The 26,637-nt window shown below is 38.1% G+C and overlaps 1 protein-coding gene across 1 annotated transcript in view; it reads left to right on the top strand.

Moving 5' to 3' along the window:
• The first annotated feature begins 499 nt into the window (after positions 1-499).
• Positions 500-26,637, top strand: part of grin2bb (glutamate receptor, ionotropic, N-methyl D-aspartate 2B, genome duplicate b) — a 144,217-nt gene continuing 118,079 nt past the window's right edge. The window contains exons 1-2 of the mRNA XM_063009807.1: positions 500-914; positions 21,538-22,101. Of these exons, the coding sequence (XP_062865877.1) occupies positions 888-914; positions 21,538-22,101 (591 nt within the window). The 5' untranslated portion in view covers positions 500-887. The remainder of the gene's footprint in view (positions 915-21,537; positions 22,102-26,637) is intronic.

The following is a 26,637-nucleotide window of genomic DNA, read 5'->3' on the forward strand; positions in this document are numbered from 1 at the left end:
TTATTAAATATAGCAATTCAGTGTTTCTTTATAAGCCTAGCAGGATCAATTAGTACTAAAAATAAAAATACTGAAACAGACAAAAGTAAAAAAAAAATACTATAATGAAAATTACACATACTTTGAAGAAGATGCAGCACTTTTATGGAGCAGGTTTTCCACACATACTCACTTTCCAAAGAACAGATACAGATCCCATCTTAATGAAGTCTTTTGAAGAGAAGGTGACATGAAACGTGACGTGTCTTAAAAGGGAGTCACACTCTATAGAAGTTCAAGAACTTACTTTTATTACTACTTTTAATGGCTTTGCTCACATGTACAACTTAAACCACAAACTAACCAACCACTTTAATTTTCTTGTTTTTTTGTAGCGGCAAAAAATTCAGATGGGGATCCCAAAAGGAAACTGACCGACAACTAGAGACCTACATCAGTGAACATTTAAAAAACATTTAAAGATTTTCCCTTAAATTGATTATTTTAAGGACGAAGATGCCAAGTGGACAAAAATAAACTGTTAAGATTTTTTCTTTGTGTTTAAACTTTATTCTTTAGACATCTTTGGCCAGAAGATGTCCATTGAGACGTAGGCCTCAGGAGTGCTACACAGCACATTTAAATATATTGTTTTGATTCCCATTCTTCCTGAAATTGTATTTTTTTCTAATTTGATCCAATTTTGCAACTTTTTCTTGACTGATCACTCGATTCAAATTTAAAACCAACCTGGATCTACAGTCAGTTTAGTCTGCATCCAGCACCTGTTTCTCCACACCCATCCATCCTCGGGGTTGCTTCATCAGTTAGTGGTTTCTTCATCCGAGGCTATGAAAGGAAGAGAGAAGTCCCAGCTCACACCATCATGCCAGAGTTGAGCAGAGAGAATGGCAGTTGGGCTGGCAATGTTCAAGGTAGGAAAAAGTCTTTTTTTTTATGTCTTTCTTTGCTATTACTGCTGTCCTTTTCCAATCTTCCTTCCAGACCTTCCTCCCTCTGTCCTTCCATTTCCTTTTATCATCACATCAAGGCTTCAATCCATTTTACATGAAAAATTAATTGTATGAGTTTGGCTCCAATGTCCAAACCTCAAATTTTTCTAAATGTGTTTTTGGTCATTTCATCTTCGCTGAGGATAAACCAGTGAGCATAAAGATTTGTCCACCTTTCTCAGCTAAGTGGGATTAGTAAAAGGGAAAGTGTAAAATATGGATTTACTTAGAGAGGCTCTGTATTGAGTGTGGCTTGTTCCACAGGACTAATGAAACTCATTTGGAGAGAAGAAGCTGGACAGGGACTGATTTTCCTTCTCTTATTAACACAAAGTGACAGATTTGCTTTAGCCTTGCTCAGAGGGGTCGACCCAGCTGCCAGTCACACCGATGTTTGATTGATGACAACCAGAGGGATTTAGTAAGAGAGAGTGAGAATGTCAAATCCTCCTCAACATCACTCTGATATTCTGGTGGCGTGGCAACCAAGGTTTTCGTTGGCATGGCAACAGAACATAGGGACACCACAGAGACCTTTTTGTGACATAACTGCTTGTGTTTTGAACTGTTGTGGGATGTCGCTGCAGACATTTTGTCATGACTATTAAGCCGTTTTTTTCATGTTGCTCCATGGTGACAAACAGAATGAAAGTAAATCAGACTTTTTCTGTAATGTAATCAAGCCCAGTTGAGGCATTGCATTGGAATTCAGAGGACAGCTCTGACTGATTTATATCCTTCCTGCGGCATTGCAGCTTTTTAATCAACAATGACAATTTTTTCCCTGTTCTACCAGCTCTGCATTTGGCATTTCTTTTGGTTTAATTGTAGGGCCTGTTTATTTATCCACTGAGCTATATTTTTTAAAGCCTAACACCTACTTACATTAGTACCCCAACTGTAAGTACCTTAAGGTTTCCAAAACCTAACAAACAGACACTGCCTTGTGGGGAGTACAACCATGATGAATAGTAGTTTAATTTGCAAACTTAACAAAGCTCAAAGTTGTTAAATTTCCAAAATCTTTTAGTTTTAGACAATCTGGGTCAAAGCAAAGGTCTCAAATGCCTTAAAACAAGCTAATAGCAATGTTCAAAAGCAATTGTTATTATTAATATTTTTATTTCGCCAATTACTCATCTCTATCCTGCTTAAACCAGGCGTAAAATACTGAGAATCAGTTATTGAGCAGTGAATATGTTACTTAGTTTATGGGTCACTTCTGTTGGCTTTGTGTAGTCTGGCTTTACCTTAAGTTGATGCTCTTGTTGGTCTGAACCCTCAGAATACTGCCAATTTACTCAGTTTACCACTTTATTCATTCATTCATTCATTGTCTCTGTGTCTCTAAAGTCATCTTTGTAGTTAGTCCAGACTTTCCCACAGAGAGACAGAAGCAGCATTAAGGCTACCAGTAGCAGTCAACCAATTTACACAAGAGACAAGTTATGTTGACACCATCTTTAAAATGGTCCCAATGTACTTATTCTCCCATGTACTTAAGGCCAGGATTCCATTTCTTTACATGGTAAAACACCAGGGTTTATTTGGCAACCTTTAAAGCCAAACTAGAAATTTACATTTGAAATTAAATAAACTGTATTAGTAGTTTATTTTGGATCATGTAAGTGTGCATTTGTAGGGTTGTTTCTATTGTGGTATCTTCCAAAGAAGACTTAAAGAATCTTGAATTGCTTCTTATTGTGTAGCTCAGTGCTACAATAGCTAAAACAATAGATCGTCTACACCCTACAGCTAAAATAACACAAATAATGCAATGGCGTATCATAGTCTCAACACAGTATCAGTCCAAGCTTTAATACTACCAGAATAACCCAGTGTCCATTCCTAGATGCTTTAATCAATCATTAAATTAATAATAAAAAAACAATATTTTTATTGCTTTTAATGCAAAACAATTAAAAACAAGATTATTCAGCCATGCTTAAAATAGTGAGCAATGTAAAAAATGATTAGCTGTATTTTTCTTCTTTTAATTTTTTACTCTTTTTTTTATTTCAGTGCCCAATGAATGCCAATTTCAATAAACATGCCAAACACCCAACTGTTTTTATCACTCATTTGAAAGACTTAAATCATCACTAGAGCTTGTAAATACTTGACTTGGACATTTGTATAATTAAATGTGCACATTCTTACATTAATCTTAAGTTAAGCACAGCTCACCGTATATTCACTTTTCTTTTTTTTTAATAACCCACACTTTTTTGGGGGGTAATCAGGGTAGCACCCTGTCACAGTGGGCTCCGCTATAATAAATGAACTGCAGCAATTGTGTTGGTGTTTACATCATTAGCTTAAACTGTTTGGTGTTTGGTGATGCATGCGAGCATCTGGCTTTCTGTGTTTGTGTGTGTGTGTGTGTGTGTGTGTGTGTTGTAGACAACCTTGTCTTATCTGATCGATTGAGTGTATGTTTGTGTCAGCAGGAGAGATAGACTGATAGACACAAAGGTCTTTAACCTGAACTGGGCTCATTCAAGCGACTTTAACGGCATTGACCAACCAATTAAGGGGATTTAGTTCAGAGTGTGTGTGTCTGAATCTGTTCTGTGTATGTTTAATTTAGTATTTTGTACTGTGTGTTTGCAGTGGTAGTTTATTTGTTGTGATATTTTTCAGGCTATCAGTGTGTAAATTCTTACATCTCCATAACAGTTAGAGTAAAAAAGTGCCTCTATTTCTGGGGCTAAAAGGAGAAGGCAGTGCTTTACTGTAACAATTACATACTGTAACATTATACGTATATCGGGATGTTTTTCAAACACTACACATTTATCATGAGGGTTGACAGTCTTCTGTTGTAATTCTACTTTTTTCTATTTTATTTATGCATTTTTTCCCATTTTCACCCAGTTTAGCATAGTCAATTTGTCTTCCGCTACTGGAGGATCCCCGATTGCAGTTGAAGTGGTTAAATTGCTGCTTACGCCTCCTCTGACCCACGTGCAGCCCTTAGCGGAACCCTTTTTCCCTCATGCATTCTGCACAGGCACCGCTATATCTGTTGATCAGGGTCCTTGAAGACCCCACCCACATAGTCCGGGCATCTTGCCCTAGCAGAAACGTGTCTGCTGCAGGCACTGCCAATTATGCCCGCTAGATGGCGCTCAGTAGACTGGTAGCAATGCCGAGTTTCGAAACGAGGAGATCAGAATCTCGGCGCTGGTGTGGTAGCGAAATATACCTCTGGGCCACCTGGGCACTGTAATTATACCTTTATACAAAAAAGTAAAACTGAACAAAACCTAATTTTTATCATTTTTATTGTAGTTAGTTTAAAGCAGGATTAAAAACCTAGTTCTATTTATTCCACACTGCTTATCATTAAAGGCAAGGCTAAAGAATACTATTTTTAATTAATTATTAGTCACAGTAATCTTAATAATAAGGTTTTCAGGTAGCAGTGTATGATAAGAAAATACACAATCCCAATTATTTTGTTTATAATTGGGTTACACAACATATGCCAAGTTAGAGAGAAAATCATTTTATTTCACTTTATAGTTTTATTATTTTAAATCAAATCAGTCTTATATGGAAAATTGAAAGCCTGTATGTTTTTCTTACGCAGTCTAACAGAAATCTGTGACACAAAATACAGCTGCTTCATAGAAAGATTATTTAAATATTAATGCCTGAAGACTCAAACATGAGACGGTTAAGCATGAACAGGAAGCTTGCTTAGTATTGCACCAGTAAATTACCGTACGTCTCTATTCTGCTGATTTAGCATACGCTCAATCTTCCTACCAAACAAAAGCTACTAATCTTAAAGGATTACACATCCTTTCTCCAAAACACATAAAGTCAGCCAATTTATCTTTAAACTGTAGTTTGGTCATGCCATTTAGCACATTACATGCTTATAGCAGGGTTATAACTGCCTAATTACACATGAGCTTACAGATGGTACCCTGACTGATATGGAAAACAGAAACACCATCATTCCCACCCTGGGAGCAGGGCCAATCATATGCTCCTGAAATTTCATGGCTGTATTGTGTCACCTGGGCACCACAGCTAACCCTTTTAAATGAGTGTAGCAGTACTGGTCTCTGTTATTTTGATCTATTTTGTTTACTGTTGGAATGATTGTTTATTATAATGTAGCTAATTTTGAAATAAAATGTTTTTCTTGCAAACCTGTAATCCGATCAGATACTGTTGCTTAATGTAAATAACACTTAATGTAAATAACACTTAATGTAAATAAGGCCATTGTTTGTGCGTAAAGCAAGTAAAACATGAAGATGCGTTCCAACAGAGTGCCATTTATTGCCACTCACTCTTGATGACATCATTAACATGTGCCACTGATCTACAACTCATCTGAAACAGCCATTCAGAAATTAAAACACACTGATCTTCTTAAACTTTTAGCATTTTAAAAAATCATCTACTACTGCCACATCTAAAAACACTGTTTAAACACAATAGAAATCGCTTTATAAATGATAAATCGCTCACCTGAGATAAAGAAAATCTTGTCCCGGCTTGGAGATCTCTCACATCCTCAACGATTAATCCATTAGTGTTATGAAATAAAACAAACTACACTGTTTCCTGTTTAGCCACAGATGTCCTCTTCAAAATCCAGCTGGGTTTTTTTATAAGCGGGCTTTGGTTTTTAATAATCTAAAAACGTGACAGAACTTTCTAATTGGTCCATCGCGTTTGATTGACATTCACATCTTTCAATTGTACACTTTTGTTAAACAAGCCAAAAATGCTGCTAAATGTTCTGTGTAAAAGTTCAGTGTAAAACAGCAGTTTTGCAGAAGTGTGATGTTGTAGGTTCTGTATTTATTCCTTTAGAATATTTGTTTCACAGTCTGAACATTGTTATTTAGATAGCTAGTTTAACCATGGTGCATTGAGACGTGTATTATTACTGCTTAGTTGTTTGAGAGGAGAAATGATGGTATCGGATTGGTATCGGTATCGGCAGATACTCAATTTGCAGTATTGGTATCGGACATAAAAAAGTGGTATCGAGCCAGCCGTACTCTTAATTTTTCAATTGATAGCCCAAAGCTCTACCCACTGGGCTATCACTGTCCCAAAGTCTTATGGCTAGTTTACATTGTTAACTAGCCATAATGTGCTGACATTGACTGTATCAATTGTATGTTGGCTTTGCTAAGCTAATGCCCTACAATGTTATATACATATAATACATATAATATGGTGAAAAGTGAGTTCTGCTATCACTCTTCGGAGGCTCATTTCCCTCCTGCTCCAGGCATCCGTCTATACCTGTCAATGAGTTTCTATGCACTACTTTGTAAGGCATTTCTTCATAATTTGGCACATACCGTCATGAGTTTTGACACAGTTTCTTTACATGGAACTTATCCTGACAAAAACTCACTGTTTAAGTGTTAATTTAAACTGGAGAGGTCCATTACCTAAGAAAAATGCGGTAGAGAAAGAAAAAGTTGTCGAGTATGTGGGGGCTTGAATACTTTTGGTGAGATATGGGATATTGTGTGTGCAATTATGTATTTGGTGGGGGTGTGAATACATTTGCTGAAATATTTCAACATTTTAGCATGAGGGCATTGGTAGCTCAGTGGTTAGGGTATTGGACTGGTGATCAGAAGGTTGTCGATTCACTCCCCACTAAGGCCCTTACCCCTGAACTGCTTGCTTTGGTATGCATTGGATAAAAGCATCTGCTAAATACCGTAGATGTAAATTCGATGTCAGTCGTTCACTTGCTTTGATGACGAGAACAGTAAGTAATGTGAACAGAAGTAATATCTCATGGTATCCATATGTTGATCTACATTTGGCCCTAACGAGAAACAGCTTGCTAATTAATTTTCCATGACCAGTGGGTTGGGTTGGGTGCTCACATGCTTGCTTGTGATTGGTTAAGCTAGAAGGAGGCCATCAGCAAGCCCTGAAGAAAGGAACAGAACCCAAAAACCTGCTTTTTGATTTTTTAACAGCCAGTGTTTGTGTGTGTGCATTATGTTCAATAGAATAGATGGATAGAATAGAATGACTTTATTTGTCATATATGCATATACACGTGTGCAGTACAATGAGATTCTTTCTTCACATATTCTAGCTTGTTTGGAAGCTGGGGTCAGAGCTGGGGTCAGCCATTGTACGGCACCCCTGGAGCAGAGAGGGTTAAGGGACTTGCTCAAGGACCCAACAGTTGAGAGAAAACTCTCAACCTTTCAGTTGATACCCCAAAGCCTTACCCACTATGCTACCACTGTCAAATGCAATATATATATATTTCTTCATATTTTATTTATGCATTTTCTCAGACTCACACTCTTTTGTTCAGTAGGGTTAAAATCAGGGCTTATTGGAGTTTGTCAAACCATAGATTTCTTTTTATAGATTTTAATTTGTGTACAAGGTCACAGTCATGCTGGATCAGAAACTGTTGGCTGAAAGTTGAAAGAATTTAATGTATTTGATATCATTGATTTTACGCAGCCTTTGATTGTTTTGTCTCTTTTCACATCAGGATTTTTTATTACAAAATGCTTTATGATGCATGTAGACACGCTGACATGCACCCACAATCTGTTACATTCTGTCAGCGTTTGCTGGCTCTGTGTTTGTGTGTCAGTATATTTTTGTAATCTGTTGGTTTGGCTGGTCTGATCAGTTCTGATAAGGAAATGATTTTGACTTTAAAAGACAGGCTTCACTAGAGGTGGAAAGTAAATATTTGTAAACTAAATTATTGTACTCAAGTAAAAGTACTATTACTTTGATGAATTTTTACTTAAGTGCTTAGTAACTTTACTTAAGTTAACCTTTCAGTTGATACCCCAAAGCCTTACCACTGTCAAATGCAATATATATATATATATATTTCTTTATATTTTATTTATGCATTTTCTCCCCTTTTTTCTCTCTTTAAGCGCGTCCAATTGCCCTGATTGCATCATGCTTCCTCTCCACCAATGCCGATCCCCGCTCTGATTGAGGAGAACTAAGCTAACCCACGCCCCCTTCGACACGTGGGCAGCATGCCGTATTCATCTTATCACCTGCACTTTGACGAGTGCAGTGCAGCTCGGCGTTGTGTACGGAGAGACACACCCTGAGAGCACTCTTTTCTCATCTCATCGTCATGAGAGAGAGACCCCATCTGAACAACAGGCCAATCGCTGTTCATGTGGCCGCTCAGCCTTATCCGGCAGGCAGAGCTGAGATTCGATACGATGTATTCGAGATCCAGCTCTGGTTCCAGCGTGTGTTTTTACCGCTGCGCCACCTGAGCAGCTCAAATGCAATATATTAACAATAAATATCAGGACTCAAATAACTGCCATTATAACTCTGTCAACCAGTTATGTTATATTTATGTAGGTTTACAATAGGATTAGATATAGCAAGATGTTTGCACAAAAACACAACACAAAATCCTAAAAAATAAATAATATGATCTAAATATTTTATACAATAATTTGACAATGAGAAACCACCTAGTTGGACATGTTGAGTGAGATTAAACTTTTTAATAACATCTTGCAGCACATCTGACAGTCTTGCTGTGTGCATGTGTGTGTGTGTGTGTAAATGCAGTAGAGGGAATTATTTGATGATGAAGTGAAGCCCGCTGCATACCTTCCTAACGTCAGACAGGATTACCATACGATCCCGATCCTCCTCACTCAGTGCACCACTTCAAAATGACATGCACAGCGCATAGATTTACTTTAATTCCTTATGTTACAAATCTCATTCATTGCCTAACACAGATCGAGGTTTATCGGGGTTTAAATTTTGATCCAATTTGATTTTGCACAAACACATTAATAAACATGAATATTGTTTGTTTGCTGAGATTTTTCTCCCAAGATGCAGCTGAGCTAATTTGAAATCAGATAAAGCCTGCAATGGATTTTTGTGCAAACATCTTGCTTGATGCATAATTTATTAATTTGATACAAAAGAGTGAGGTAGATACAGATGAGAGGGGAATCATCAGAGCCCTTTAGGCTCCCCAAGAGGGCTTAAGATATTCCAAAAATAATCAAATATATAATAATATAATATAGGGAGGCATGGTGGCAAGAAGGTCCTGGGCTCGATTCCCAGGTGGAGCGGTTGGGTCCTTTCTTTGTGGAGTTTGCATGTTCTCTGGAGCCTGTTTCCCCCACAGTCCATAGAGATGCGGTCAGGCTAATTGGAGATACTAAAAATTGCCTATAGGTGTGAATGTGTGTGTGTGTTTGCCCTGTATTATACTGGGGACCTGGCCGGGGTGTTTCCTGAAGGTAACAGTGGTAGCTCAGCGGTTAAGGTACCGGACTAGTAATCAGAAGGTTGACAGTTCAAGCCCGACCACTGGCAGTGCTAAAGTTGAACTCTCAATTGCTCAATTGAATAGCACAAAAAAACTCACCACACTACCACTGTGTCTACTCCTGACCATCGGTTAGTAGCTGTAACAGCCTTTACTTTTCTGGGAAGGCTATTCACAAAGTTTTGGAATGTGTCTATGGGAATTTGTGTTTAAAAGAACATTTGTGAGGTCAGGCACTGATGTTTGACAAGAAGATCGGACTCACACTCTTTTGTTCAGTAGGGTTAAAATCAGGGCTTATTGGAGTTTGTCAAACCATAGATTTGTTTTTATAGATTTTAATTTGTGTACAAGGTCACAGTCATGCTGGATCAGAAACTGTTGGCTGAAAGTTGGAAGCATTTAATGTATTTGATATCATTGATTTTACGCAGCCTTTGATTGTTTTGTCTCTTTTCACATCAGGATTTTTTATTACAAAATCATGCGGCTTAAAATGCTTTATGACGCATGTAGACACGCTGACATGCACCCACAATCTGTTACATTCTGTCAGCGTTTGCTGGCTCTGTGTTTGTGTGTCAGTATATTTTTGTAATCGATTGGTTCGGCTGGTCTGATCAGTTCTGATAAGAAAATGATTTTGACTTTAAAAGACAGGTTTCACTAGAGGTGGAAAGAGTACTAAATTATTGTACTCATGTAGAAGTACTATTACTTTGATGAATTTTTACTTAAGTACGATTTAGATTACTAGTCTAAAATCTACTCAAGTAAAAAGTATAAAGTAACTCATTTAAAATGTACTCAGAGTAAACGTTACTTAGTTACTTTTTTAACAGAAGGAGGGGGTCTCTTCTGTGTAATGCAAACAGGACCAGTGGATATAAATCGCACAATAGTTGTTTTTAATTAAAATATAATAGTAAAAACATGTTGATACAACATGTTTAATGTGTTATTTTAGTATTTTTAAACTGTATAACCACTGAAGTTGGCATAAATTGTGGATTCTATAGACCAGCCTTCTTTTTATCACCAACGAATACCAAACAACAGTCATACTGCAAATCTCATAACTCAAAACAAGTCAAGGTTAAAAGTGTTGTGACTTTCACTAAATGACCCAAAGAAAACCTTCAAGATGTAAGACAAAACTTTGCCATTCTTTCACATCAGACTATGTTGTCAAATACAAACATGTTAAACTTTTTTTAAAATCGCCCTTCCCTCCCTACTCTATACCTAGATTACAGCTCCTTTATTTTAGCGCCAGTTTATTCTCCATCCCAGCATTCACTGCAGCAGTTACCCAGACGCAATTTTTTTGCGGTTTTTTTTTTTTTTACTCAGTAACGGATGTTATTTAAAATGTAGCGAATTACAATTCTTAATACAAAACATACTTCAGTAAAAGTAAAATTACTGGTTGTAAAATCTACTTTAAAAAGTACACACAAAAAATACTCAGTTACAGTAACTCAAGTAAATGTAATTCGTTACTTTCCACCTCTGGGCTGCACCCATGTTGGCTGAACTTTTTTTTTTTAACACTTGTCAATGAAGCCTCAAGACTTAGACCTCGTAGTCTAAGTCTTCTCTAATCTCCAACCAGTTGGGGTTAATGCTTATCCAGGGTCAATCAGAAAAATTAGTCCCAGTGTCATGTCCAGATGTGTCCAAGATTATCAAAAGAGGTGTCATCTACTGGAACATGAAGGGAGACTGATACAGCTACAAGGGGATTTGTGCGAGAGAGAGAGAGTGTGTGTGTGTGTGTGTGTGTGTGTGTGTGTGTGTGTGTGTGTGTGTGTGTGTGTATGTGCGTGTATGATTTATAGCAGTGTTTCTCTACTCAGTGACATTTAAGCACTGATAACTCTCAGCAGGTGTTGATTGAAGATGTCTGCAATCTTAGGAACAGATAAGTACACTTATGTAACCTGAAGGGTCAGACTAATCTGAACACTGAAACCTACTTTTCCAGTCATTTATACCTTGTTGTGTCTGTCTGATGCATTTAATTGCACATTAAGTAGCTTTTATATGTGAGAATTTACATGAATAATTACTACCAGGTCTATTTAGGTATATTACGGCTATTAAAGATGTATGAGACAACATTAACTATCTAATTAACTGTCTCCGCTTTATCCTATGAAGGGTCATGGTGGGTCTGATTAACTAAGCGAAAGGCAGGTAACACACTATGTACTTTTATTATTAGATATCTGTATTAACCTTACAAACTTTTGACACCAAAAACCTCTTGGTTAATAAACTAAATTTGGGCAAAATGTTTTTTTTACCTTTGCCTTCCTGTTGCTCCCGTATTCAGGGGTCACCACAGTGGATGTTGTCCACATACCAGTTATTATTGCTCTATTTGTGAATATTTGTATTAACCTTACAAACCTTTGACACCGAACACCTCTTAGTTAATAAACTAAACTTTTGCCTCCCTGTTGCTCCTGTATTTAAGGTTCACCACAGTGGATGTGGTCCGCATACCAGACTTTTAGACCAGGCACAGGTTTTATAATATTGCTTTATAACTGTCTGGGCTATAGACTTTTATTACTAGATATCTGTATTAACCGTACAAACCTTTGACACCAAAAACCTCTCGTTTTTTTTTTTTTTTACCTTCGCCTCCCTGTTGCTTCCATATTTAAGGTTTGCCACAGTGGATGTGGTCCACCCACCAGACTTGGCACAATTGTTAGTTTTATTACTGCTCTATTATTATTATTGCTCTATTATTATTATTATTGCTCCAGACTTGGCACAGGTTTTATTATTATTTTTGCTCTATTATTATTTTTTGCTCTATTTGTAAACTGTTTGGGCTATATACTTTTATTATTAGATATCTGTATTAACCTTACACACTGTTGACACCAAAAATCTCTTGGTTAATAAACAAAATTTGGGTGAAAGGATATTTTTACCTTTGGCTCTCTGTTGCTCACGTATTTAGGGTTCGCCACAGTGGATGTGGTCTGCACACCAGACTTGGCACAGTTTTTATTATTATTGTTATTATTATTATTGCTCTATTTGTTAACTGGGCCGTAGACTTTTATTACTAGATATCTGTATTAACCTTACACACTGTTGACACCAAAACCTCTCGGTTAATAAACTAAATTTGGGTGAAATGTGGGATTTTTTTTTACCTTCGGCCTGTTGCTCACGTATATAGGGGTCGCCATGGCTGATGTGGTCCGCACACCAGACTTTGCAAAATTTTTATTATTGCTCTATTTGTAAACTGGGCTATAGACTTTTATTACTAAATATCTGTATTAACCTTACAAACCTTTGACACCAAAAACCTCTTGGTTAATAAACTATATTTGGGCAGATTTTTTTTAACCTTCACCTTCCTGTTGCTCCTTTATCTAGAATAGAATAGAATGCCTTAATTTGTCATTTATACATAGGGCCCTACAGTGGCTGCATGGCAGAGCTGGGATTCGAACTCTCAATCTTTCAGCTGATAGCCCAAACCTCTACCCACTAGGCTACCACCGCCCCCATTTAGGGGTCACCACAGAGGATGTGGTCCGCACACTAGACTTGGCACAGATTTTACTCCAGATAATTGTGCAAATTTCATTTGATTCTAACCTTTGAATTATTACTAACTGTTTTGTATTGTTTAATGTCACCTGATTTGAATATGAGATGCCTATAAACCAGTCCATTGTGTGCATGTGTGTACACCCACCTGTGTGTATACAAGCCAGAAAGCGTTCTTGTGTTGGTGGGTGAATGTAAGTGCTCACTGGTGAAGGTGGTGCTGAATTACCTCATTGTATCTGCAAAAAAAAGAAAGAAAAAAGAAAAAGCACAACTATGAGAAACCACAGCTTACTTGTGTTTATGAGAATTCGATTTTTTTGTGAGTGTGTGTTTTAGAAAGCCATGGAATTATTTTACATTACAGTGTCAGGGTGTTACATCATGCACTAATAATCTTACTAAAATAGTCTTATTCAAGAGGCTACATGGATGCATTTGTTACTAGGATACTTAAGAATGTTAAATCTGCATGGATGTATCAGTATAGTGTGTGTGTGGAGGATGGCTCATTTGAATGGTTGCTATGGTTACAAAGCGCTGCTAAACTGAAGGCGAAACCAAGTGGCTCATCCTTCTGCTTTTCTTCTGTCATCCACGAGCACTAATTTCTTCATTCTCCTTCATTTTATTTCTTTCACCTCCTTTCCTCTGTGACTTCTACTTATTTTTCTTATATTTTATGTTTTATACCATACTGCTGCCATTGCATCCTGCTTGTAAGCTAATTGTAATTTTTAAAGTTTTATTTCTTGCCTGCACATCTTATCATTTTTTCCAACTTTGAAATGAATATAAAATTTCTTTTTACTATTAAAATATCACTAAATTTACTTTTTTCTTCCCCGTTTTTTCTTTCTTTCTTTCTTGCGCTCTTTATCCTTCTGCATTCGTTCTTTTCCTCCCACACGCTCCTCTCCTCCCTCGCTTCAGTCGTTTGGCTCAACAGAAGTGAGAGCGCATTCACAATTAGCATGTGTACCTGCAATTAGCGCTGACAAACCTCCAATAATTAGCTCTGTAAGAGCTGCCTTTCTTTCCGAGTAATCCCCCTGCGTTTCTTTCCCCCCCTTACCCTCGTCCCTCGCCCTCCCCAGAGCGCTCGTCATGTTTTCACCAGGCGGCTGGCTTATGTTCTTCTTCTTCTTAATGCCAATGTGTCAACCCCTGAGAGAAATACGATCAGTAAGAGGGATACTGTCAACACACGCACACACACACACACACACACACACACACACACACACACACACACACAGCTTACCAAAACCCCTGTTGCTTTGGGACTGGTTTTGATTTACGAGTTTCTAAGCGGTGCACTGTACATTTGGTAGTGACTAAGTGTTCGCCTCTGCCTCGCTGCTAATGAGAATGGCAGGAAACAATAACAGGTTCCCTTCAGGCATTTCAAAAGGAATAAAAGAAAATGGAACGAGCGATAAAAGACGAGGTGGGAAGATAAATGGTTAAGTACAACCAATAGAGGGGGTGGAATCTTAGCAGGAAAGGGTCAACACGTTTAAAGGAATAATCTCTAACCAACACATCTCTAGTTGACTCCAGAGGATACACACCTGGAGAACTGTGTGAGGACTGTGATAACACACTTTCATGCCAGTACGAGCCACCGTAATATTGGCCAACAAAATCACCCGACTACAGTCTAAGCTTAGATTAAATCTCTGGTGAACATTACCAACAGGTTACCAGTTGGGTGTGGCCGATGCTGTTTACAGACATAAGATTTAGCATCTACATTCGCCATGATGTACAGATTCACATCTAAGCTACAGTTTAGTGCACATTATGTGATTTTTCCTGTGTCTGCGTGGGTTTTCCTCCAAGAGCTCTGGTTTCCTCTCACAGTCAAAAACATGCAAGTGAGGTGAATTGGAGATACAAAATTGTCCATGATTAATTATCATGTGTTTGATAATAAATTTGAACTGATGAATCTTGTCTAATTAGTTACCTGTTCTGTCATGAATGTAACCAAAGTGTGTAAAACATGATGTTAAAATCCTAATAATAAATAAATAAATAAATAAATTAATTCAAGTAGGAAAACCAGAACCTTGTTAGCTGTTACATTGCAAATGTCTTTGAGTCTCACCTTAGTCACCTTAGTCATTAGAATGTAACCAAAGTGTGTAAAACATGATGTTAAAATCCTAATAAATAAATATGTGATTTTTAGTTAGTTCCCAGCTGCCAGCAAGTTTTTACTTGATCAGCAAACACTCTCAGCACATGCCCATGTTAAGCATCCATGTAATGTATACCTCTCAGCTCCTCAATCAGTTTTCAGCATTGTTTCCCAAATTTTGTGAGTAAACTTTGACTTTAACTTTGACACTAAAGCTTATATTGTCAACCAACAGTAGAACTGCTTTGCTAAGCTGACCTCTAAAAGGACGGTCCTTCGTGTTGCTTTGCAGTCATTTCAAAAGAAAAGAAACACACATTTTGGAGTGTGCCATCATGAGTTAGTAATTTGCCTATACCTTATTTAGTTACAAAAAGTTAGCATGATATGCAACGTCTGGATTAAATAGTATAACGTTTTTAGATTTTGCTGTTGGCAAGTTAGTTTGATTCCCAGGTGGAGCGGTCTGGGTCCTTTCTGTGTGGAGTTTGCGTGTTCTCCCTCGTCTGTGTGGGTTTCCTTCAGGAGCTCCGGTTTCCTCCGACAGTCCAAAAACATGCAAGTGAGGTGAATTGGAGATACAAAATTGTCCATGACTGTGTTTGACATTAAACTTGTGAATTGATGAATCTTGTGTAACCAGTCATTACCTGTCCTGTCATGAATGTAAGCAAAGAGTGTAAAACATGACGTTAAAATCCTAATAAATAATAAATTAATTAATTAATTAAAGTAGAAAAACCAGAACCTTGATTGTTGTTACATTACAAATGTTTTTGTCTTGGTCTTTGAGTCTCACATTAGTTATTACAACAGTTTGCAAACTGGGAAAATGTGGTGTGATTTCAGTGCTAGAGTGCCAGAGTATGTCTAACTAAAAATGATCTCATGTAATTTCATTAAACTTCTCAGCATAGAAGCAATGCAACAACAATACAAATATGTTTACCCAACAATAGAAATCACACAAAATTTTAATGTATATTGTTATCAGGTATACATGAATCAGTTTGATTCACAGTGATCAGAAATTTTTTGGTAAGGGCACCAGGTTCACAGGACACATTGCGGAACCCATAAATTACTGCCTAAGCATTCATGACTGTGTTTAGACCTGCATGTTAAATTCTCAGTATTATAAGTACAGGCAAATAGCAAGCATGTTAGTGGTATTTGCTGATATGAAGCAGATACTGTAGACAGTGGTTAAGGGATACATTTTTACTGTTGGTCAAGACTATGTGTGGGTGTGCTATTCTGTCAGCTGATCAACCAACTGGTGTGTCATTTTGTTTAAACACATTCAGCGCTGACCACACATTGTCACACACATACATACATTTTGTTTCCCTCCCTCCCCATTTCATCACCATCACCCTTTCACTCAGTCTGTCGATATCTTGCATCATCTGTCTGTCACTTTCTTTTATGCCTGTTCCACTGCCCTTTAAAAGAAAAAAACGCATTGTGCTCAGTATTGATTCCTTTAAGAGCTCTTATGTTAACCTAGAATGTTTGCTATGTCTGTAACAGTGTCACACACTCTGAAACTCAAGCTTGAATCGCTGATTTGCTACAACCTAATCGATTTTTTTTTTTTATAGATACAAGCTATTAAAAGCCTGTAACGAATGAACAGCTTTTTTTAGATGTAAGCACACCCAACCATAAAACATAACTGTTAAGTGTATATAATTTGCACTCTAATGCTTAACTTCTCACAAAGACGTATTATAGCTGCTTTTAATTGAAACAGTCACTTCGGTTTATGGAAGTGACCTAAAAAAATATTACTTTGACATGGTTATTACATAGTTACTTTTGCAGAAATGTCTCATGCTAAACTGTTATCTAATGTAGATTTATCAAAGTAGATTTACAGTACGATCCCTTACATGAAAGTATGGGGTGGCACGGTGGCTCAGTAGGTAGCACTGTCTCCTTACAGCAAGAAGGTCCAGGGTTCGATCCCCAGATGGGGCGGTCCGGGTCCTTTCTGTGTGGAGTTTGCATGTTCTCCCCGTGTCTGCGTGGGTTTCCTCCGGGTGCTCCGGTTTCCTCCCACAGTCCAAAGACATGCAAGTGAGGTGAATTGGAGATACAAAATTGTCCATGACTGTGTTTGATATCAAACTTGTGAACTGAAGAACCTTGTTCTGGTGGAGTTCTGGGTGGAGGATCAGGGTGAGGTACTAAGAAGTACAAAGTACTAAGATGTGTCTGTCATTAGGATGGTATTCTAAAGTGTACATCTTTGGTATATTTAGTTTGTATAACTCCTTTAAATTACGTGATACACTGTTACTATAAATTACTATCTGAAAGGTACAAAAGATATATCCCCGAGGTTATTTACATTTTCAGTATTTAGTAGACGCCTTTATCCAAAGCGACTTACAATTGAGACTTGCTCAAGGGCCCAACAATGGCAACCTGGCAGATGTGGGTCTTGAACCAGCGACCTTTCAGTTACTAGTCCTTTACTTTAACCGCTCAGCTACCACTGCCCTATATCACTGCCCTATATCACAGCATCATTTTACATGTTAATTCTTAATCCAGCTATCAGATTCATCAATGGTGAACCATTCTCAGTGCAGCAGTAACACTGATATTAATATTGATATGGTTGTGTATGGAGTGTCTATTAGTTGATGTAGCTGACTTCTCAGTTAGCTACAGGCGCTATACTGTATATATACTCTTTATTATGTTATATTATATTATATAAATATTATAAAAAATTATGCCCAGTTATGCCCAATTAACTGCAGCAAGTTACACAGTTTGTCAGAAATATTGACTTTAGAGTATCTACACTCATTAACACTTTTCCAGCATCTCTCTACCAATCACACAAAGGACCACTAGGACCGTCGCTAACCAGGTATTACTTAGTGACATATAAAAGTAGTGTTAGGGGGCGCTCAGGTGGCGCAGCGGTAAAAACACACGCTGGAACCAGAGCTGGGATCTCGTGGATCTGAGTGGTCACATGAACAACGATTGGCCTAAGCTGGATATGGGTCTCTCTCTGTCAGACTGGTGAAATTACGACCTCTGCTGGCTGATTACAGGTGCCTACACAGAGATGAGGAAAAAGTGCTCTTTGGGTGTGTCTCTCCGTACACAACGCTAGGTGGTACAACACTCGTCAATGTGTGGGTGATAAGATGCATACGGCTTGCTGCCCACGTGTCGGAGGGGGCATGGGTTAGCTTCGATCTCCTCGGTCAGAGCAGGCATTGGCATAGGCGGAGAGGAAGCATGACGCAATCGAGCATTTGGACGTGCTAAAAGGGGAGAAAAAGGGTAGAAAATGCATTAAAAAAAAGTAGTGTTAGGGTAATATATGTGTATTAAGCAAAGATTTTCATAATAGATTTCAGCAATATATTCAATCAGCAGCTATGTTCAAACTGAGAGACTAAAAATGACTAAACACAAACTGTGTAAGAAAAATGATTTGTAACCATACTGTTCTATCATCTTTTATAACTGTATCTGTATCTGTTCTATAATATCCAGGCAAAAGTGTAATTTATAAAAAATAGTCACTGATAAGGGACTAGCAGAAATTCAGCACATATAATTTTACTCTTACTAGATCATCTGGAATTGTTTATTACTTTCAAACTGACATTTTACTATTATTGCAAATGCATGTTGCTATCAGATACAGCAACATATGTAAGGAAGTTTAACTTCTGTTTAGAATTATTAGCTTTTATTGAGCACTCATGCATGTTAGCACACTGTGTAGTTAGAGACTATTTTTCTTTCTATGCATGTTTTAAATCCTTAAACATCTTTAAACATCACAAAACATATACAGTATTTTTATTGGATGAATTATTCTTCTAGCATTGAAAAGCGTGCTTAAAATCCATCCAATACATGCAAATGTAAGTCTCAGGCAAGTGCAGTCCTTTTTATTTATAGATGAGGTAGAGAAATCATACCTTCACTTTGCAACAGCTTGTTCTTGTTCTATGGCTTGTCTTTATACTTTGGTAAAATTCTTTTTATGCAGAGTTCCAGTTTACAGTAACAACCAATAGCAGAACTGCTTTACTGTGTTGCCCTCTGACAGAGTGGTACTTGTATGGCAAAACTGTTGGTTTGTAATAAAGGAAGCAAAACTATAGCCGTGTAACTGAGATGTTATATAGCAGTATTCATCCTGACTAATTATTCTATAAGAATGAATAAATGTGGTGCACACTTAGAAGGCTGAACTAGATGGTGTAAATGATTTGTTATTTACAGGTGTAGAATTATCTTAGCTTGGTAATAACTGACAGGTGGAGAAGTGTATTCCACAGATTGCACTTTTCTTAAACTGCAATTTAACCACACCTGAAATTTTGAAATGTTGCCTCACACAGTTTGAGTCATACAACCGTAACATGGATTAGCAGTCTCTGATCATACACCACTATTTTAGACATGTCTTGTTCCTAATTTGAGGATACTAAAAATGGTTAGACTTACATTTTCAGCATTTAGCAGATACCTTTTTTCAAAGCAACTTGACAAATTGACATTGTATATATTGCAAGCAAATGAGGTTTAAGGGCCTTGCTCAAGGGCCCAACAGTTGCAAGCTGGCAGATATGAGGCTGGAACCAGCAACCTTTTGATTACTAGTCCTGCATCTTAACCGCTGAGCTACACCTGCCCTTACTTACTTACTGACTTACTTTGTTTAAAAGTTACTTACAGTGGTGCAAAACCAATAACAACAAGAATTCAAAGGTTGTGGTCACCTAAGTGTACAGTACATGTTAGAAGGTTTGATTATTAACCTAACAGATGAGTCACTTGGTGAGAAGGTTCTTCTGCACGTTCTTCATTAGAAACGACCTGCTGGAGACACCAGCTTTGTTAAAGTGACTGCCAGGATTCTAACAGGAAGGAAACAGTTTCTACAGTCTTATCAAAGCATAAACATGAAGAACTTTCATCACTGCTCAGAGTGTGGAAAGAGTTTTATTAAGCAGAGTCATCTCAAACAACACCAGCGTATTCACACAGGAGAAAGGCCATATCACTGCTGATATGGGAAAGAGTTTTGAAAGTGTGGAAAGAGTTTTGCTTAACAGGTTAACCTCCAACAACACCAGCGTATTCACACAGGAGAGAAACTGTATCACTGCTTAAAGTGTGGAAAGAGTTTTTTGCTAATTAAAGTAATCTTAAACGACATCAGCAAACTCACACAGAAAAACTACATCCCTGTTAAAAGTGTGGAAAGTATTTTTGTGCATTATTCTCTCTAACAACACCAGCACATTCACACAGGAGGTAAAGCTGTATGGTTTTCTTTTTCTAGAACTGTTCTACTTCAATCATCAAATGTACATTATGGTATGAATATGATTATTAATCATCAAAAGTAATGTGGTGTAATGTACCAACCTCAGATCTGAATCTGTTTTTATTCATTATTCAAGTTTAATCTACTTTAATAAACACAGAACAACTTTTACTTTCAAGTGGAAGAATTTTACCCTGGTCTTTATGGTGTTCATGTAAGTTTTCATAAATGAATAGCCTCTTACTTTAACACTTCTAGATCTACAGGGCAAGCTGTAGCCTAGTGGTTAAGGTACTGGACTAGTAATCAGAGGGTCGCTGGTTCAAGCCCCACCACTGCCAGGTTGCTGCTGTTGGGCCCTTGAGCAAGGCCCTTAACCCTGAATTGCTCAGACTGTATACTGTAACTGTAATGTAATGTAAGTCACTTTGGATAAAGGTGTCTGCTGAAAATGTAAATGTAACAGATAATGTCTGGTTAACAGTAGTCCTCTAGTGGTCATTTTCAGTTGGGTCATTGTTTGTTTGTTTATTAGGATTTTAACGTCATTTTTTACATGTTACATTCATGACAGAACAGGTAGCTACTGGGTACACAAGGTTCATCAGCTCACACAAGTTTAATATCAAACACACACACCCAGGACCTTCTTGCTGTGAGGCGACAGTGCTACCCACTTAGCAGAATTGAAGTAGAATTTATTAGTCATACATACATATACATGTTTGAAAGCTGGGGTCAGAATGCAGGATCAGATATTGTAGCAGACAGGGTTAAAGGCCTTGCTTAGGGGACAGTGGCTGCATAGCAGAGCCTGGATTTGAACCGCCAATCTTCCGGCTGATAGCCCAAAGCTCTACCCACTAGGCTACCACTGCCTTCCCCGCCTTTTTTGCAGAATGATGGCAACAGACAGGCTGCAGTAAAAATGATAATGGGGGAATATACATTGTGTGGACACCTATAAATCTGGGAACTCACTGAAAGGCATATTAAATCCACATAGCAAAAAGATGTTCATGAAACCTCTTGGTAATTTGACAGTGATAATGACTGAATTCTCAGTGGGACCTTGACATTTCCTTGAACTCAATCCAACAAGTGCCATTAATGAGTAGTGAAGGTTTTGCATAAACAGAGCCAGAGTTTGTCAATTTCTAAACTCTCTGTCTCTTCTTTCCTCCAGGGACAGCGTCTTCACTTCTCTGCCATGCTTGTCAGCCTCGACCTCTTTCCCTCTCCTCTTCGTACCCTCTCCTCACCTCCAAGACTGCATCTGTTCTTCTTCCTTCTCCTCCTGTTGCTCGTCCTCTGCCCAGTCTGCAAGTCGCGACGAGGTGGAGGGGGCATGGCAGGGGGCGGTACCACCGGCAACATTATCGGGCCACCCCACTACCCTCCGGCCAATCCAGTGGGAGCGGTGCCCAAGTTGGCGCAGGGCCTTAGCATCGCCGTGGTGCTGGTGGGTAACTCAAGCGAGGTGACACTGGCTGAGGGCCTGGAGAAGGAGGACTTCTTACATGTGCCACTGGCACCCAAGCTCGACCTGGTCACCATGAATGAAACAGACCCGAAGAGCATCATCACACGCATCTGTGCCCTCATGTCTCGCCACTGGCTACAGGGAGTTGTATTTGGGGACGACACTGACCAAGAGGCTATTGCTCAGATCCTCGACTTCATTTCAGCACAGACCCACATCCCCATTCTGGGCATCCGTGGGGGCTCCTCCATGATCATGGCTGCTAAGGTAATGTTTAATCTGGTACATCTGTGTGTTGATAAGAATATTCATCATTATGCTTATCTACCTGGTTTTACCAGCCTGTCACTCTCTGTTTTAAGATCATTTTCTCTCTAGCTGGTCATGTGTAGTCCTAAAATTCAACTTCTGTCTTTTTATCTGTCTATTACTCTCTTTTATCTCTGTCCTGGTTCATCAGTTGTTTTTTTGGGGGGGTTTCTTTGGGTCCCTCAGTCTTTTCGTCTTCTCTCTTTATTGTGCCTAATTATCAGTCTCCATTATTTTGTTTTTGGTCTAAGGCTAGCATTCCTACTTTTTTGGTCTTTTGGCCTTTTTGTGGTTAATATTCTGAAACTAAACTGATGTAAGTTACTGATAGTTACATAAGTAAACCACTTCATACACTAGGCAAACTAACCTTTTAAATCTTACACTGACTAACTAAATTAAATAGGTTTGAGTTTGCTAACTAACTAACCAACAAACTAATTATTGTCACTTTCACTTATCTTCTGAATGATATCTTTAATGTGGATTTAGTCACTGCACATGCTTTACATTTACATTTTCAGCATTTAGCAGATGCCTTTATCCAAAGAGACTAACAGTACTGTGACAGTATACAGTGTGAGCAATTGAGGGTTAAGGGTCTTGCCTAAGGGCCCAAAAGCAGCAGCCTGGCATTGGTGGGGCTTGAACCAGCAACCTTCAGATTACTAATCCAGTACTTTAACCACTAGGCTACAACTGCCTACATACTCCACAGAAATGGTATCCACCGAAATGGTTGGTAAGAGGGACCATGTGGCCTCCTGTGCCATCCTGGCACCACAGCTGTACAGGTGTGCAGCCTAAAATAGGTGCTGACAGCTAAAAGAAAGACAGGATGTCTTTAGATCTATAGATAGCTTCTACAACTAACTAACTAACTAACTAATAAGATAAGATAGACTTTATTGTCATTGTAGTTATACAACGAAACTTTGTTTGGTAGCTCTCAGTGAGACCAGCAGCAATAATAAAATAGAAATAGAATAAACATGATTAAACTCATTACAACTCGGTACAACACAAAATAAGCTAAAATTTTATTAAATATAAAGTATTTACATAGTGATATGGATATATACACAGTGTTTTAATAGTGCAAAACTCAACTTTAAAATACAACAAGACACCATAACCAATAATACACGTTTTACACTTATACAATTACTGAATGAAGCAGGTGTACTTTTACACATCAACTGGCCAAAATCATCAGCAAAATAAAAAGCTCTGCCCAATGGAGATATATTTTTTTTCTAATAATTTGTTGGGAACATGGATAATCTATGTTAGTCTATGCTGCAGTACTAGAAACTAAAGAACACTGTCATAGTGCTCTTCATTAACATGGTTTAACTTAAATGAATGGTCGGTTTGTTCTACAGTATATTAAAACACCTGAAAATAACTACAATATCTAAAATCACAAACAGAGAATATCCAAATTATGGGGGAAGGGGGATGCTGAGATGTTTTTTTTTCTTGTTTTGCTTCCCCTAGTTTTTTTATATAGTGGTCTTATGAGAATTAATTGACAAGGTTCAGTTTCATTTGAGTTTAAAGCACTTGTACTTCTCTTACATCAGTGATAAATAACTACCTCAAGCAACGTGAGCATCAAGGGTGGTATATATTTGGTGCTTTACATTTGTAAGTTCCTTTTGTCTGTCTTTTGAAAGCGTTGTCTCTTTTAGAATCACTGTCTTCTTTCTTTTGGTTTCCTTATCTCTGACTCTCTTGCTTTTTGTGTCATATCTCTGGTAGTCACTGCAGCTCTTCTCTGTTACTTTTAGTTTGTGGTCGTTTACTCTCTGTGCTTTTATCCATAAGATACATGAGCATGAATGTATATTTTATTTAGAGTAATAAATAGGACCACTGTCATTTTTTGACTTCTGATAAAGTGCTTAGTGCTGCCCGGGTGTCAAAGACATTTATATCTGTCGCAGTGATTGTGATGAACATGGCTCATGGGGGATTGAACTAAGTACTTTGAAGTGAAACTTTGAAGACACACTGTGTTATCCAGTATTAGACAGGCTCATGGGTCCATATTAGTATTTCTGTCACATCTGCTTTTACCAGTACTTTCACACTGACCGACTTTGACAAACGATTGGAAATGAGAATGAAGAAAAAAGAACAAAAAAGGGAACAAGTGGTAAACAGTGAGTGGGAGAAAAAGGACTGAGAGTCTGGATTGGTTTTACCCTGTAAAATGTAGGAGGAATGAAAAGAAACAGTGATGGAGAGAGAAAAGTGCACAGACGGAGAAGAAATGTCAGCAGGACTTGTAGCAAATGCCACCAAGTAAAAGAGTGGGAGATAAACATAGTTGTTTTGTTAATCTTAAAAAAAGGAAACAGAAGAAGTACAGACGGGAAAAAATTTCAACAAATTTATATGTTGCTTTGGTAAAAAATGAAAAATTCATATTTGTATTCAACAGATAAAAAGATAACATTTGCTCAAAGAAAATTTTGGCAAGATATTATATAAAATTTAATTACATAATCATTTAAAAATACAGTAAAAGTCATTTTCAGTATCCTCAATGCCATAGAAAGTACAGGGGTGGCATGGTGGCTAAGTGGGTAGCACTGTCGCCTCACAGCAAGAAGGTCCTGGGTTCAATCCCCAGGTGGGGCGGTCTGGGTCCTTCAATTACTTCATCTCTGTGATTTAAATTGTGTGACCAAAAATGTTAAGGTAATTTTGTACTATATATTATTAGTTTATTAGTAAATTGAGTTAATTTTAGTGTTGTAAGTTTTACAGGAACAAGTTAAGCAATAAAATGTTCATTTTCTCCCATTTTCTCCAGATTTAGCATAGATAATATGTCTTCCACTGCTGGGGGATCCCTGATTGCAGTTGAGGTGGGTATATTGCTGCTCACGCCTCCTCCGACCCGTGCGCTGCCCTTAGCGGAACCCTTTTTCACCCATGCATTCTGCACAGGCGCCTCTCTATCTGCTAATCAGGGTCTTTACACAGCGTTCGAAGACCCTACCCACATAGTCCGGTTATCCCGCCCTAGCAGAAACTGTCTGCTGCAGGCACTACCAATTATGCCCCTTTAGATGGCGCCCAGCCGACCAGTGGCAATGCTTAGTTTTGAACCGAGGAGTTCAGAATCTCTGCGCTGGTGTGCTAGCGGAATATCGCCTAAGCTCAGGCTATATTAAAGCCTGGAAACAATCATATTATTACAAATATACGTGTTTCCATGCTGTATTGTTCTAGAGAAAGTTCTATAAATTCCTTATTCATTTTTTTTGTTATTGCAAAGAGAGTTACATAATCTTTTAAGGACCTAATTATTGTCAATCAGAGATAGATTGTCTCTATTAATGAGCTTTGATGGGTTGATTAATTGTGTTAAGTAATGAGAAGTATCCATTAATGTCCGTATAGTAATTGTATAATGGTTTTTTTGTCCTGACATGAGTTGAGATGTTTCAGATTAGGGAGTCTTTTCATTAATATCTGAGTTCAGTGTGAGATTAACTTCATTACATCATTCATAACTGTGTCACAGTACAGTGTTGTATTGTACAAAGACTGTGGTCACATGTTGCTGTATCATAAATGGGATGCACTGTGATGGAGCAGATAGTGTTACTGTCACTGTGAAGTTTGGTATGTTTTTCTTTTCTTTATTTATATTTTTGTTTATGCATTTTCTCCCCTTTTTCTTCCGACTTTTTAGTGCGTCCAATTGCCCGATTGTGTCACTAATGGGAGAACGAAGCTGACCCACGCCACCTCCGACACATGGGCATCAGCCGTATGCATTTTGTCACCCACACTAGGCAAGTGCATATATGCGAATCAGCCTTGTGTATGGAGAGACACACCCTGATCTGCACTCTTTGCTCACCTCTGTGCAGGCGCCATTAATCAGCAGAGGGCTTAGTGCATTAGTTACGTGGAGTCCCTATCCGGCTTAATACCCCACCCCTATATGAACAACAGGCCAATCATTGTTCATGTGGCCGCTCAGCCCATCCAGATGACAGAGCTGAGATTCGATCCGATGTACTCGAGATCCCAGCTCTGGTGTGCTAGCGTGTGTTTTTACTGCTGCGCCACCTGAGCGGCAAGTTTGGTATGTTTTTCCTTTTGGTGTCCAATACACTCCCGCCTCCCACTCTAAAATCATGCCAGTATTGGGACTGGTTGCTTTACATTGTTCTTAGACATGAGTGATTGTGTGAAGGGTGTATTTTCTGCCAGATGTATGCTTTACTTTGACAGGCCTGGATAAATAATGTAAGATAAATGGCTGCTATTATGTAGACAATACATCATATATCTTTCATGTCTAGATAATAATGATAATAATCTCTTTTTATCTCTTGCTTTTTTGTCTTGCTACTTTGGCCTGTACGGTTTGTCATCTTGTTTTTGTTTTCCACTGCTTTTTTCTTTTTATCCTTTGGTCCATGTGGACACTTTCATTATGTACATGCATTGATGTGTGATAAATAT

This window comes from Trichomycterus rosablanca, chromosome 15 (genome assembly GCF_030014385.1).
Source record: "Trichomycterus rosablanca isolate fTriRos1 chromosome 15, fTriRos1.hap1, whole genome shotgun sequence".
In the NCBI taxonomy this organism is placed as follows: Eukaryota; Metazoa; Chordata; class Actinopteri; order Siluriformes; family Trichomycteridae; genus Trichomycterus; species Trichomycterus rosablanca.